This window comes from Bombina bombina, chromosome 3 (genome assembly GCF_027579735.1).
Source record: "Bombina bombina isolate aBomBom1 chromosome 3, aBomBom1.pri, whole genome shotgun sequence".
NCBI classification, from domain to species: Eukaryota; Metazoa; Chordata; class Amphibia; order Anura; family Bombinatoridae; genus Bombina; species Bombina bombina.
The window spans coordinates 24630444-24643142 of NC_069501.1; the positions used below are offsets into that span (position 1 = coordinate 24630444).

General features: G+C 41.1%; 1 protein-coding gene across 4 annotated transcripts in view; it reads right to left on the reverse strand.

Annotated features, from left to right (window-relative positions):
* The window catches only part of TTF2 (transcription termination factor 2), a 534153-nt gene that overhangs the window by 57466 nt on the left and 463988 nt on the right, over positions 1-12699 (reverse strand). For all 4 annotated transcript variants that reach the window (XM_053705754.1, XM_053705753.1, XM_053705751.1 and 1 more), the window contains one exon: positions 8369-8451. In XM_053705754.1, the coding sequence (XP_053561729.1) occupies positions 8369-8451 (83 nt within the window). The remainder of the gene's footprint in view (positions 1-8368; positions 8452-12699) is intronic.

Consider the following 12699-nt stretch of genomic DNA (forward strand, 5'->3'; position numbering starts at 1 on the left):
ACGTCAGTTTGTTTGTGATATATCACTGTGGCATACCTTGGTACAGACCACCACACCACGTCAGTTTGTTTGTGATATATCACTGTAGCATACCTTGGTACAGAACACCACACCACGTCAGTTTGTGATATATCACTGTGGCATACCTTGGTACAGACCACCACAACACGTCAATTTGTTTGTGATATATCACTGTGGCATACCTTGGTATAGACCACCACACCACGTCAGTTTGTTTGTGATATATAACTGTGGCAAACCTTGGTATAGACCACCACACCACGTCAGTTTGGTTGTGATATATAACTGTGGCAAACCTTGGTATAGACCACCACACCACGTCAGTTTGGTTGTGATATATCACTATGGCATACCTTGGTACAGACCACCACACAACAACAGTTTGTTTGTGATATATCACTGTTGCATTCCTTTTTTACAGACCACCACACCACATCAGTTCATTTGTGATATATCACTGTGGGTGTAACAATCCTGAGGTTGAGATATTTGAATCTGACAAGTTCAGCATTGTTGCTTTCTTTGGACTTTGCCATACTTACATATATTATTCCGGCTGATCTCCGCCGTTCATGAGCTAATCCTGTCTACATGAACTAAAACAAATTGCTCTGCATCTGCATAAGAAATGTTCATGATGAATAAAGAAACATTGAGAGATGTTTGCCTGTTCCTGATAGGTTGACTCATTACATCATATATACTATATGCTTATCAAACATAAAGACTGGTTTCTACACCAGTTTCTATGCTTCTCAAACAAAGACTGGTTTCTACACCAGTTTCTATGCGTATCAAACATAAAGACTGGTTTCTACACCAGTTTATATGCTTATCAAAGACTGGTTTCTACACTAGTGTCTATGCTTATCAAACATAAAGACTGGTTTCTACACTAGTTTCTATGCTTAACTAACATAAATACTGGTTTCTACACCAGTTTCTATGCTTATCAAACATAAAGACTGGTTTCTACACTAGTTTCTATGCTTATCAAACAAAGACTGGTTTCTACACCAGTTTCTATGCTTATCAAACATAAAGACTGGTTTCTACACCAGTTTCCATGCTTATCAAACATAAAGACTGGTTTCTACACTAGTTTCTATGCTTATCAAACAAAGACTGGTTTCTACATTAGTTTCTATGCTTATCAAACAAAGACTGGTTTCTACACTAGTCTATATGCTTATCAAACAAAGACTGGTTTCTACACTAGTGTCAATGCTTATCAAACATAAAGACTGGCTTCTACACTAGTTTCTATGCTTATCAAACAAAGACTGGTTTCTACACTAGTTTCTATGCTTATCAAACAAAGACTGGTTTCTACACCAGTTTCTATGCTTATCAAACAAAGACTGGTTTCTACACTAGTTTCTATGCTTATCAAACATAAAGACTGGTTTCTAAACCAGTTTCTATGCTTATCAAACATAAAACAAATTTTATGCTTACCTGATAAATTTCTTTCTTTTGCGATGTACCGAGTCCACGGATTCATCCTAACTTGTGGGATATTGTCCTTCCTGACAGGAAGTAGCAAAGAGAGCACCACAGCAGAGCTGTCTATATAGCTCCCCCTTAACTCCACCCCCCAGTCATTCAACCAAAGGCCAAGGAAGAAAAGGAGAAACTATAAGGTGCAGAGGTGACTGAAGTTTACATAAAAAAATACTAGCTGTCTTGAATAGACAGGGCGGGCCGTGGACTCGGTACATCACAAAAGAAAGAAATTTATCAGGTAAGCATAAATTTTGTTTTCTTTTGCATGATGTACCGAGTCCATGGATTCATCCTAACTTGTGGGATACTAATACCAAAGCTTTAGGACACGGATGAAGGGAGGGACAAGACAGGAACCTAAACGGAAGGCACCACTGCTTGCAAAACCTTTCTCCCAAAAATAGCCTCCGAAGAAGCAAAAGTATCAAATTTATAAAATTTTGAAAAGGTACGACCAAGTCGCAGCCTTACAAATCTGTTCAACAGAAGCATCATTTTTAAAAGCCAATGTGGAAGCTACCGCTCTAGTAGAATGAGCTGTAATCCTTTCAGGAGGCTGCTGGCCAGCAGTCTCATAAGCCAAACGGATGATGCTTTTCTGCCAAAAGGAAAGAGAAGTCGCCGTAGTTTAAGTTGTGCAACAGACGTTCCTTCTTACAAGAAGGATTAGGACACAGAGAAGGAACAACAATTTCTTGATTGATATTCCTGTTAGTAACAACCTTAGGTAGGAACCCAGGCTTGGTACGCAAAACCACCTTATCAGCATGGAACACAAGATAAGGAGAGTCACATTGTAATGCAGATAGTTCAGAAACTCTTCTAGCTGAAGAGATAGCAACTAGGAACAAAACTTACCAAGAGAAAAGCTTAATATCTATGGAATGCATGGGTTCAAACGGAACCCCCTGAAGAACTCTAAGAACTAAATTTAGACTCCATGGCGGAGCAATAGGTTTAAACACAGGCTTAATTCTAACTAAAGCCTGACAAAAAGCCCGAACGTCTGGAACATCTGCCAGATGCTTGTGCAACAAAATAGACAGAGCAGATATCTGTCTCTTTAGGGAACTAGCTGATAATCCTTTCTCCAAACCCTCTTGGAGAAAAGACAAAATCCTAGAAATCCTGATTTTACTCCAGGAGAAGCCTTTGGATTCGCACCAAAAAAGATATTTACGCCATATCTTATGATAAATTTTCCTGGTAACAGGCTTTCGAGCCTGAATCAATGTATTTATGACCGACTCAGAGAAACCCCGCTTTGATAGAATCAAGCGTTCAATCTCCAAGCAGTCAGTTGCAGAGAAATTAGATTTGGATGCTTGAATGGACCTTGAATCAGAAGGTCCTGTCTCAATGGCAGAGACCACGGTGGAAGGGATGACATGTCCACCAGGTCTGCATACCAAGTCCTGCGTGGCCACGCAGGCGCTATCAAAATCACTGATGCTCTCTCCTGTTTGATTCTGGCAATCAGACGTGGAAGGATAGGGAAAGGTGGAAACACATAAGCCAGGTTGAACAACCAGGGTACTGCTAGAGCATCTATCAGTACAGCCTGAGGATCCCTTGACCTGGAGTAGTAACGAGGAAGTTTGGTGTTCTGACGAGAAAATCTGCCTCCCAGTTCTCTACACCTGGGATATAGATCGCTGACAGATGGCAAGAGTGAGCCACTGCCCATTGGATTATCCGTGAGACCTCTATCATCGCTAAGGAACTCTTTGTTCCGCCCTGATGATTGATATAAGCCACAGTCGTGATGTTGTCCGACTGAAACTTGATGAATCTGGCTGAAGCCAGCTGAGGCCATGCCTGGAGAGCATTGAATATCGCTCTTAATTCCAGAATATTTATCGGTAGGAGAGCCTCCTCCCGAGTCCACAAACCCTGAGCTTTCAGGGAATTCCAGACTGCACCCCAGCCCAGAAGACTGGCGTCTGTCATCACTATAACCCATTCTGGGCTGTGGAAACGCATTCCCTGGGACAGATGATCCTGTGACAACCACCAAAGAAGAGAGTCTCTGGTCTCTTGATCCAGATTTATCTGAGGAGATAAATCCACATAATTCCCATTCCACTGATTGAGCATGCATAGTTGCAGTGGTCTGAGATGCAAGCGAGCAAACGGAACTATGTCCATTGCCGCTACCATTAGTCCGATTACCTCCATACACTGAGCCACTGACGGCCGAGGAATGGAATGAAGAGCTCGGCAGGTGGACAAAATCTTTGATTTCCTGACCTCCGTCAGAAATATTTTCATGTCCACCGAGTCTATCAGAGTCCCTAGAAATGAAACTCTTGTGAGGGGGGAAAGAGAACTCTTTTTTACATTCACTTTCCACCCGTGAGACCTTAGAAAGGCCAACACTAAGTCCGTGTGAGACTTGGCTAGTTGGAAGGACGACACTTGAATTAGAATGTCGTCTAGATAAGGTGCCACTGCTATGCCCTGTGGCCTTAGAACCGGCAGAAGTGACCCTAGCACCTTCGTGAAGATTCACGGCGCCGTGGCCAACCCGAAAGGAAGAGCCACAAACTGATAATGCTTGTCCAGAAAGGCGAACCTGAGGAACTGATGATGATATTTGTGGATAGGAATGTGCAGATACGCATCCTTTAAGTCCACGGTGGTCATATATTGACCCTCCTGGATCAATGGTAAGATAGTCTGAATGGTCTCCATCTTGAAAGATTTAACTCTTAGGAATTGGTTTAGGATCTTGAGATCCAGAATTGGTCTGAAGGTTCCCTCCCTTTTGGGAACTATAAACAGATTGGAGTAGAACCCCTGCCCCTGTTCTGCTTTTGGAACTGGGCAGATCACTCCCATGGTAAAAAGGTCTTCTACACAGCGTAAGAACGCCTCTCTTTTTTTCAGGTTTACAGACAATTGAGAAAGATGGAACCTCCCCCTTGGAGGGGAATCCTTGAAATCTAGAAGGTATCCCTGGGTAACAATTTCTACTGCCCAGGAATCCTGAACGTCTCTTGCCCAGGCCTGAGCAAAGAGAGAGAGTCTGCCCCCTACTAGATCCGGTCCCGGATCGGGGGCTACCCCTTCATGCTGACTTAATGGCAGCAGCAGGCTTTTTGGCCTGTTTACCCTTGTTCCAAGCCTGGTTAGGTCTCCAGGTTGGCTTGGATTGAGCAAAGTTCCCCTCTTGCTTTGCAGCAGGGGAAGAGGTAGAGGGACCACTCTTGAAGTTTCGAAAGGAACAAAAAAATTATTTTGTTTGGTCCTTGTCTTATTTGACTTATCCTGAGGGAGGGTATGACCCTTCCCTCCAGTAATGTCTGAAATGATCTCTTTCAATGCAGGCCCGAATAGGGTCTTACCTTTGAAAGGGATGGTCAAAAGCTTAGATTTAGATGACACATCAGCTGACCAGGACTTAAGCCATAACGCTCTACGCGCTAAACTGGCAAAACCTGAATTCTTAGCCGCTAATTTAGCAAAATGAAAAGCGGCGTCTGTAATAAAAGAATTAGCCAACTTAAGAGCCTTAATTCTGTCCAAAATATCATCTAGTGGGGTCTCCATCTGAAGAGCCTCTTCTAGAGCCTCAAACCAAAAGGCAGCTGCAGTGGTTACAAGAACAATGCATGCTATAGGTTGAAGAAGAAAACCTTGATGAACAAAATTTTTCTTTAGGAGACCCTCTAATTTTTTATCCATAGGATCAATGAAAGCACAACTGTCTTCAATAGGTATAGTTGTACGCTTAGCCAGGGTAGAAATAGCTCCCTCCACCTTAGGGACCGTCTGCCATGAGTCCTTTATGGTGTCAGAAATGGGAAACATTTTCTTAAAAACAGGAGGGGGAGAGAACGGAATACCTGGTTTATCCCACTCCTTTGTAACAATGTCCGAAATCCTCTTAGGGACCGGAAACACATCAGTGTAAACAGGAACCTCTAAATATTTGTCCATTTTACACAATTTCTCTGGAACTACAATAGGGTCACAATCATCCAGAGTCGCTAAAACCTCCCTGAGCAATAAGCGGAGGTGCTCTAGCTTAAATTTAAATGCCGTCATATCTGAATCTGTCTGAGAGAACATCTTTCCTGAATCAGAAATCTCTCCCTCAGACAGCAAATCCCTCATCCCTACTTCAGAACATTGTGAGGGAATATCGGATACGGCTACTAAAGCGTCAGAAGGCTCAGTATTTGATCTTAACCCAGAGCTACTGCACTTCCCTTGCAACCCTGGCAGCTTAGATAAAACCTCTGTGAGGGTAGTATTCATAACTGAAGCCATATCTTGCAAGGTGAAAGAATTAGACGCACTAGAAGTACTTGGCGTCGCTTGTGTGGGCGTTACTGGTTGTGACACTTGGAGAGAACTAGATGGCAAAACCTGATTTCCTTCTGTCTGAGAATCATCTAATGCCAAACTTTTATAAGACAAAATATGCAGTTTGCAATTTATAGACATATCAGTACAAGTGGGACACATTCTAAGAGGGGGTTCCACAATGGCTTCTAAACAAATTGAACAATGAGTTTCCTCAGTGTCAGACATGTTTAACAGGCTAGTAATGAAGCAAGCAAGCTTGGAAAACACTTTATTTAATGAAAAAAACACAATTTGCAAAAACGGTACTGTACCTTTAAGAGAAAAAAAGGCATACACAAACTGCAAAACAGGTTAAAATTGCTTCAATTTTTCTGAAATTTTAACAGTGTACCTACTAAGCTTTAGGAGGATTGCACCACAAGTAAATAAGCAATAAACCCCCAATTGACAAAACCGGATTGAAATATGTCTAAAACCGGTTAAAACCCCTGTTAGCACCTTGCCAAAGCTCTGCTGTGGCCCTACCTGCCCTTAGGAAGCGATAATATGGGGTTTAAAGCTTCAATTAGTCCCTCAGAAGACTCTCAGGAGAAGTTGCTTGCTGCTTGTAAATGTAGGCCCCACCCACCTCACTCGATGTTGCTGGGGCCTACACAAAACTAACAAACCCTGCCTGAAAGCCATGTGGGTTATAAACAACCCCAAAGAACCCTCAAGCAAATGTCCCATAAAACAGAAAACGTTACTCCCAGACACAAAAACGTTTGTCCCAAATTCACATAACAAACTGAGTGCCCACAAAAAATTAACCCTTTATGCAAGCTAGTAAAAACCTCTGATAACACTAGGATTACTGCTTACCCTTCCCCTAATGGGGACACTGTCAGCCTTTCTGAGTTAACACAGTCTCTGCAGAAAATATGACTGAACATACCTCATTGCTGTATCGCAAGAACCGTTCCACACACTGAAGTTTTCCTGTACTCTTCAGCTTCTGTGGGAACAGCAGTGGACCTTAGTTACAAATGCTAAGATCATCATCCTCCAGGCAGAAATCTTCATCTATGTCCTGCCTGAGAGTAAATAGTACAACACCAGTACCATTTAAAAATAAACACTTGATTGAAGATAAAATAAAACTAACAGTTTAACACCTCTTCTCTTTACTCTTCCTGCTTAGAGCCAGCAAAGAGAATGACTGGGGGTGGAGTTAAGGGGGGAGCTATATAGACAGCTCTGCTGTGGTGCTCTCTTTGCTACTTCCTGTCAGGAAGGACAATATCCCACAAGTTAGGATGAATCCGTGGACTCGGTACATCATGCAAAAGAAAGACTGGTTTCTACACCAGTTTCTATGCTTATCAAACATAAAGACTGGTTTCTACACCAGTTTCTATGCTTATCAAACATAAAGACTGGTTTCTACACCAGTTTCTATGCTTATCAAACATAAAGACTGGTTTCTACACCAGTTTCTATGCTTATCAAACATAAAGACTGGTTTCTACACCAGTTTCTATGCTTATCAAACATAAAGACTGGTTTCTACACCAGTTTCTATGCTTATCAAACATAAAGACTGGTTTCTACACCAGTTTCTATGCTTATCAAACATAAAGACTGGTTTCTACACCAGTTTCTATGCTTATCAAACATAAAGACTGGTTTCTACACTAGTTTCTATGCTTATCAAACAAAGACTGGTTTCTACACCAGTTTCTATGCTTATCAAACATAAAGACTGGTTTCTACACTAATGTCTATGCTTATCAAACATAAATACTGGTTTCTACACTAGTTTCTATGCTTATCAAACATAAAGACTGGTTTCTACACTAGTTTCTATGCTTATCAAACATAAAGACTGGTTTCTACACTAGTTTCTATGCTTATCAAACAAAGACTGGTTCTACACTAGTTTCTATGCTTATCAAACATAAAGACTGGTTTCTACACTAGTTTCTATGCTTATCAAACATAAAGACTGGTTTATACACTAGTTTCAATGCTTATCAAACAAACACTGGTTTCTACACTAGTGCCTATGCTTATCAAACATAAAGACTGGTTTCTACACTAGTTTCTATACTTATCAAACATAAAGACTGGTTTCTACACTAGTTTCCATGCTTATCAAACAAAGACTGGTTTCTACACCAGTTTCTGATTCTTTCTGGTTTCACTTTGTGTGGCTGACATTAATAAATTAATGTGCTCTACATGTTTTATAGGATATTATGATCCATGCCAGTCAAAGCTTTAAACAATCCCCTAACAGTTACCTTGTTAAACTTGTGTTACACATATAAATTATTTGTATGATCTGTCATGTTCTCTTCTAAAATGATATAAAGTACAATGCAGAACATCTATATCATGCCAGTGTGGTGGTTGCACAACTGAGGGGCACTTCTTGCCAACACCGAAGTGTTAGCGCTTTGAACAGAATCACAAATCTCCTACATTGGCCTATGGATGTAGAGAAGCAGAAACTTCCCATAGAGCTGTAAATGCAAATATGTTTTACCAGTGCATGTCCAATAGGAAGAGATGGTTCCCGCCTATCAAGTTTAAGCCGACACCTCCAGCACAGAGAGAAACAAGCATGACCTGTGGGGCAGAGATAAAGGGACATGGTCACCTGCAGCACATGAACTAGGAACAAGTGAGTGGGCACTGCCTGTAGCTCACTGGAAGAGCCGGAAGACAAGCTCTTAAAAAACAAACTTTATGCTGATAAATTCATTTCTTTCATGTTGGTGAAAGTCCACAAGCCATTACTCCCAGGATTCAACTCCTTGCCACTAGGAGGAGGCAAACGTTCCCAAAACTCAACGAGCACTTTATCCCTCCCACCTCTCTGGTATTCAAGTCTGATGTATAGCCAAGAAAGGAGAAGTAGAAAGGAAGATAGGAACAGACAAAGTAAGGAAAATGAGGTGCAAAGTAGAACCGCCGACAGAAAAAAAATAACTACGTAAAAAAATGAAAATAGTCAGGTCTTGTGGACTCTCACCACCACGGAGGAAATTAATTTATCACGTAAGCATTTATTTTGTTTTCTTTCATAAGGTGGTGAGAGTCCATGAGCCATTACTCTTGAGTTCACAAGTAATTGGGCGGGACAATTTTTTTTTTTTTAAAAAGCAGGCACCTAATTACCAGAAACTGCTGCCTGAAAGACTTTCCTACCAAACACATCAAAAAAACATAATTTATGTAAGAACTTACCTGATAAATTCATTTCTTTCATATTAGCAAGAGTCCATGAGCTAGTGACGTATGGGATATACATTCCTACCAGGAGGGGCAAAGTTTCCCAAACCTCAAAATGCCTATAAATACACCCCTCACCACACCCACAATTCAGTTTAACGAATAGCCAAGAAGTGGGGTGATAAAAAAGTGCGAAAGCATATAAAATAAGGAATTGGAATAATTGTGCTTTATACAAAATCATAACCACCACAAAAAAAGGGCGGGCCTCATGGACTCTTGCTAATATGAAAGAAATGAATTTATCAGGTAAGTTCTTACATAAATTATGTTTTCTTTCATGTAATTAGCAAGAGTCCATGAGCTAGTGACGTATGGGATAATGACTACCCAAGATGTGGATCTTTCCACACAAGAGTCACTAGAGAGGGAGGGATAAAATAAAGACAGCCAATTCCTGCTGAAAATAATCCACACCCAAAATAAAGTTTAACGAAAAACATAAGCAGAAGATTCAAACTGAAACCGCTGCCTGAAGTACTTTTCTACCAAAAACTGCTTCAGAAGAAGAAAATACATCAAAATGGTAGAATTTAGTAAAAGTATGCAAAGAGGACCAAGTTGCTGCTTTGCAGATCTGGTCAACCGAAGCTTCATTCCTAAACGCCCAGGAAGTAGATACTGACCTAGTAGAATGAGCTGTAATTCTCTGAGGCGGAATTTTACCCGACTCAACATAGGCAAGATGAATTAAAGATTTCAACCAAGATGCCAAAGAAATGGCAGAAGCTTTCTGGCCTTTCCTAGAACCGGAAAAGATAACAAATAGACTAGAAGTCTTACGGAAAGATTTCGTAGCTTCAACATAATATTTCAAAGCTCTAACAACATCCAAAGAATGCAACGATTTCTCCTTAGAATTCTTAGGATTAGGACATAATGAAGGAACCACAATTTCTCTACTAATGTTGTTGGAATTCACAACTTTAGGTAAAAATTCAAAAGAAGTTCGCAACACCGCCTTATCCTGATGAAAAATCAGAAAAGGAGACTCACAAGAAAGAGCAGATAATTCAGAAACTCTTCTAGCAGAAGAGATGGCCAAAAGGAACAAAACTTTCCAAGAAAGTAATTTAATGTCCAATGAATGCATAGGTTCAAACGGAGGAGCTTGAAGAGCTCCCAGAACCAAATTCAAACTCCAAGGAGGAGAAATTGACTTAATGACAGGTTTTATACGAACCAAAGCTTGTACAAAACAAAGAATATCAGGAAGAATAGCAATCTTTCTGTGAAAAAGAACAGAAAGAGCAGAGATTTGTCCTTTCAAAGAACTTGCGGACAAACCCTTATCTAAACCATCCTGAAGAAACTGTAAAATTCTCGGTATTCTAAAAGAATGCCAAGAAAAATGATGAGAAAGACACCAAGAAATATAAGTCTTCCAGACTATATAATATATCTCTCGAGATACAGATTTACGAGCCTGTAACATAGTATTAATCACGGAGTCAGAGAAACCTCTTTGACCAAGAATCAAGCGTTCAATCTCCATACCTTTAAATTTAAGGATTTCAGATCCTGATGGAAAAAAGGGCCTTGTGACAGAAGGTCTGGTCTTAACGGAAGAGTCCACGGTTGGCAAGAGGCCATCCGGACAAGATCCGCATACCAAAACCTGTGAGGCCATGCCGGAGCTACCAGCAGAACAAACGAGCATTCCTTCAGAATCTTGGAGATTACTCTTGGAAGAAGAACTAGAGGCGGAAAGATATAGGCAGGATGATACTTCCAAGGAAGTGATAATGCATCCACTGCCTCCGCCTGAGGATCCCGGGATCTGGACAGATACCTGGGAAGTTTCTTGTTTAGATGGGACGCCATCAGATCTATTTCTGGAAGTTCCCACATTTGAACAATCTGAAGAAATACCTCTGGGTGAAGAGACCATTCGCCCGGATGCAACGTTTGGCGACTGAGATAATCCGCTTCCCAATTGTCTACACCTGGGATATGAACCGCAGAGATTAGACAGGAGCTGGATTCCGCCCAAACCAAAATTCGAGATACTTCTTTCATAGCCAGAGGACTGTGAGTCCCTCCTTGATGATTGATGTATGCCACAGTTGTGACATTGTCTGTCTGAAAACAAATGAACGATTCTCTCTTCAGAAGAGGCCAAAACTGAAGAGCTCTGAAAATTGCACGGAGTTCCAAAATATTGATCGGTAATCTCACCTCCTGAGATTCCCAAACTCCTTGTGCCGTCAGAGATCCCCACACAGCTCCCCAACCTGTGAGACTTGCATCTGTTGAAATTACAGTCCAGGTCGGAAGCACAAAAGAAGCCCCCTGAATTAAACGATGGTGATCTGTCCACCATGTTAGAGAGTGTCGAACAATCGGTTTTAAAGATATTAATTGAGATATCTTCGTGTAATCCTTGCACCATTGCTTCAGCATACAGAGCTGAAGAGGTCGCATGTGAAAACGAGCAAAGGGGATCGCGTCCGATGCAGCAGTCATAAGACCTAGAATTTCCATGCATAAGGCTACCGAAGGGAATGATTGTGACTGAAGGTTTCGACAAGCTGAAATCAACTTTAGACGTCTCTTGTCTGTTAAAGACAGAGTCATGGACACTGAATCCATCTGGAAACCCAGAAAGGTTACCCTTGTCTGAGGAATCAAAGAACTTTTTGGTAAATTGATCCTCCAACCATGATTTTGAAGAAACAACACAAGTCGATTCGTATGAGATTCTGCTAAATGTAAAGACTGAGCAAGTACCAAGATATCGTCCAAATAAGGAAATACCACAATACCCTGTTCTCTGATTACAGACAGCAGGGCACCGAGAACCTTTGTAAAAATTCTTGGAGCTGTAGCTAGGCCAAACGGCAGAGCCACAAATTGGTAATGCTTGTCCAGAAACGAGAATCTCAGGAACTGATAATGATCTGGATGAATCGGAATATGCAGATATGCATCCTGTAAATCTATCGTGGACATATAATTCCCTTGCTGAACAAAAGGTAAGATAGTCCTTACAGTTACCATCTTGAACGTTGGTATCCTTACATAACGATTCAATATTTTTAGATCCAGAACTGGTCTGAAAGAATTCTCCTTCTTTGGTACAATGAAGAGATTTGAATAAAACCCCATCCCCTGTTCCGGAACTGGAACTGGCATAATTACTCCAGTCAACTCTAGATCTGAAACACATTTCAGAAATGCTTGAGCTTTTACTGGATTTACTGGGACACGGGAAAGAAAAAATCTCTTTGCAGGAGGTCTCAACTTGAAACCAATTCTGTACCCTTCTGAAACAATGCTCTGAATCCAAAGATTGTGAACAGAATTGATCCAAATTTCCTTGAAAAAACGTAACCTGCCCCCTACCAGCTGAGCTGGAATGAGGGCCGCACCTTCATGTGGACTTAGAAGCAGGCTTTGCCTTTCTAGCTGGCTTGGATTTATTCCGGACTGGAGATGGTCTCCAAACTGAAACTGCTCCTGAGGATGAAGGATCAGGCTTTTGTTCTTTGTTGAAACGAAAGGAACGAAAACGATTATTAGCCCTGTTTTTACCTTTAGATTTTTTATCCTGTGGTAAAAAAGTTCCTTTCCCACCAGTAA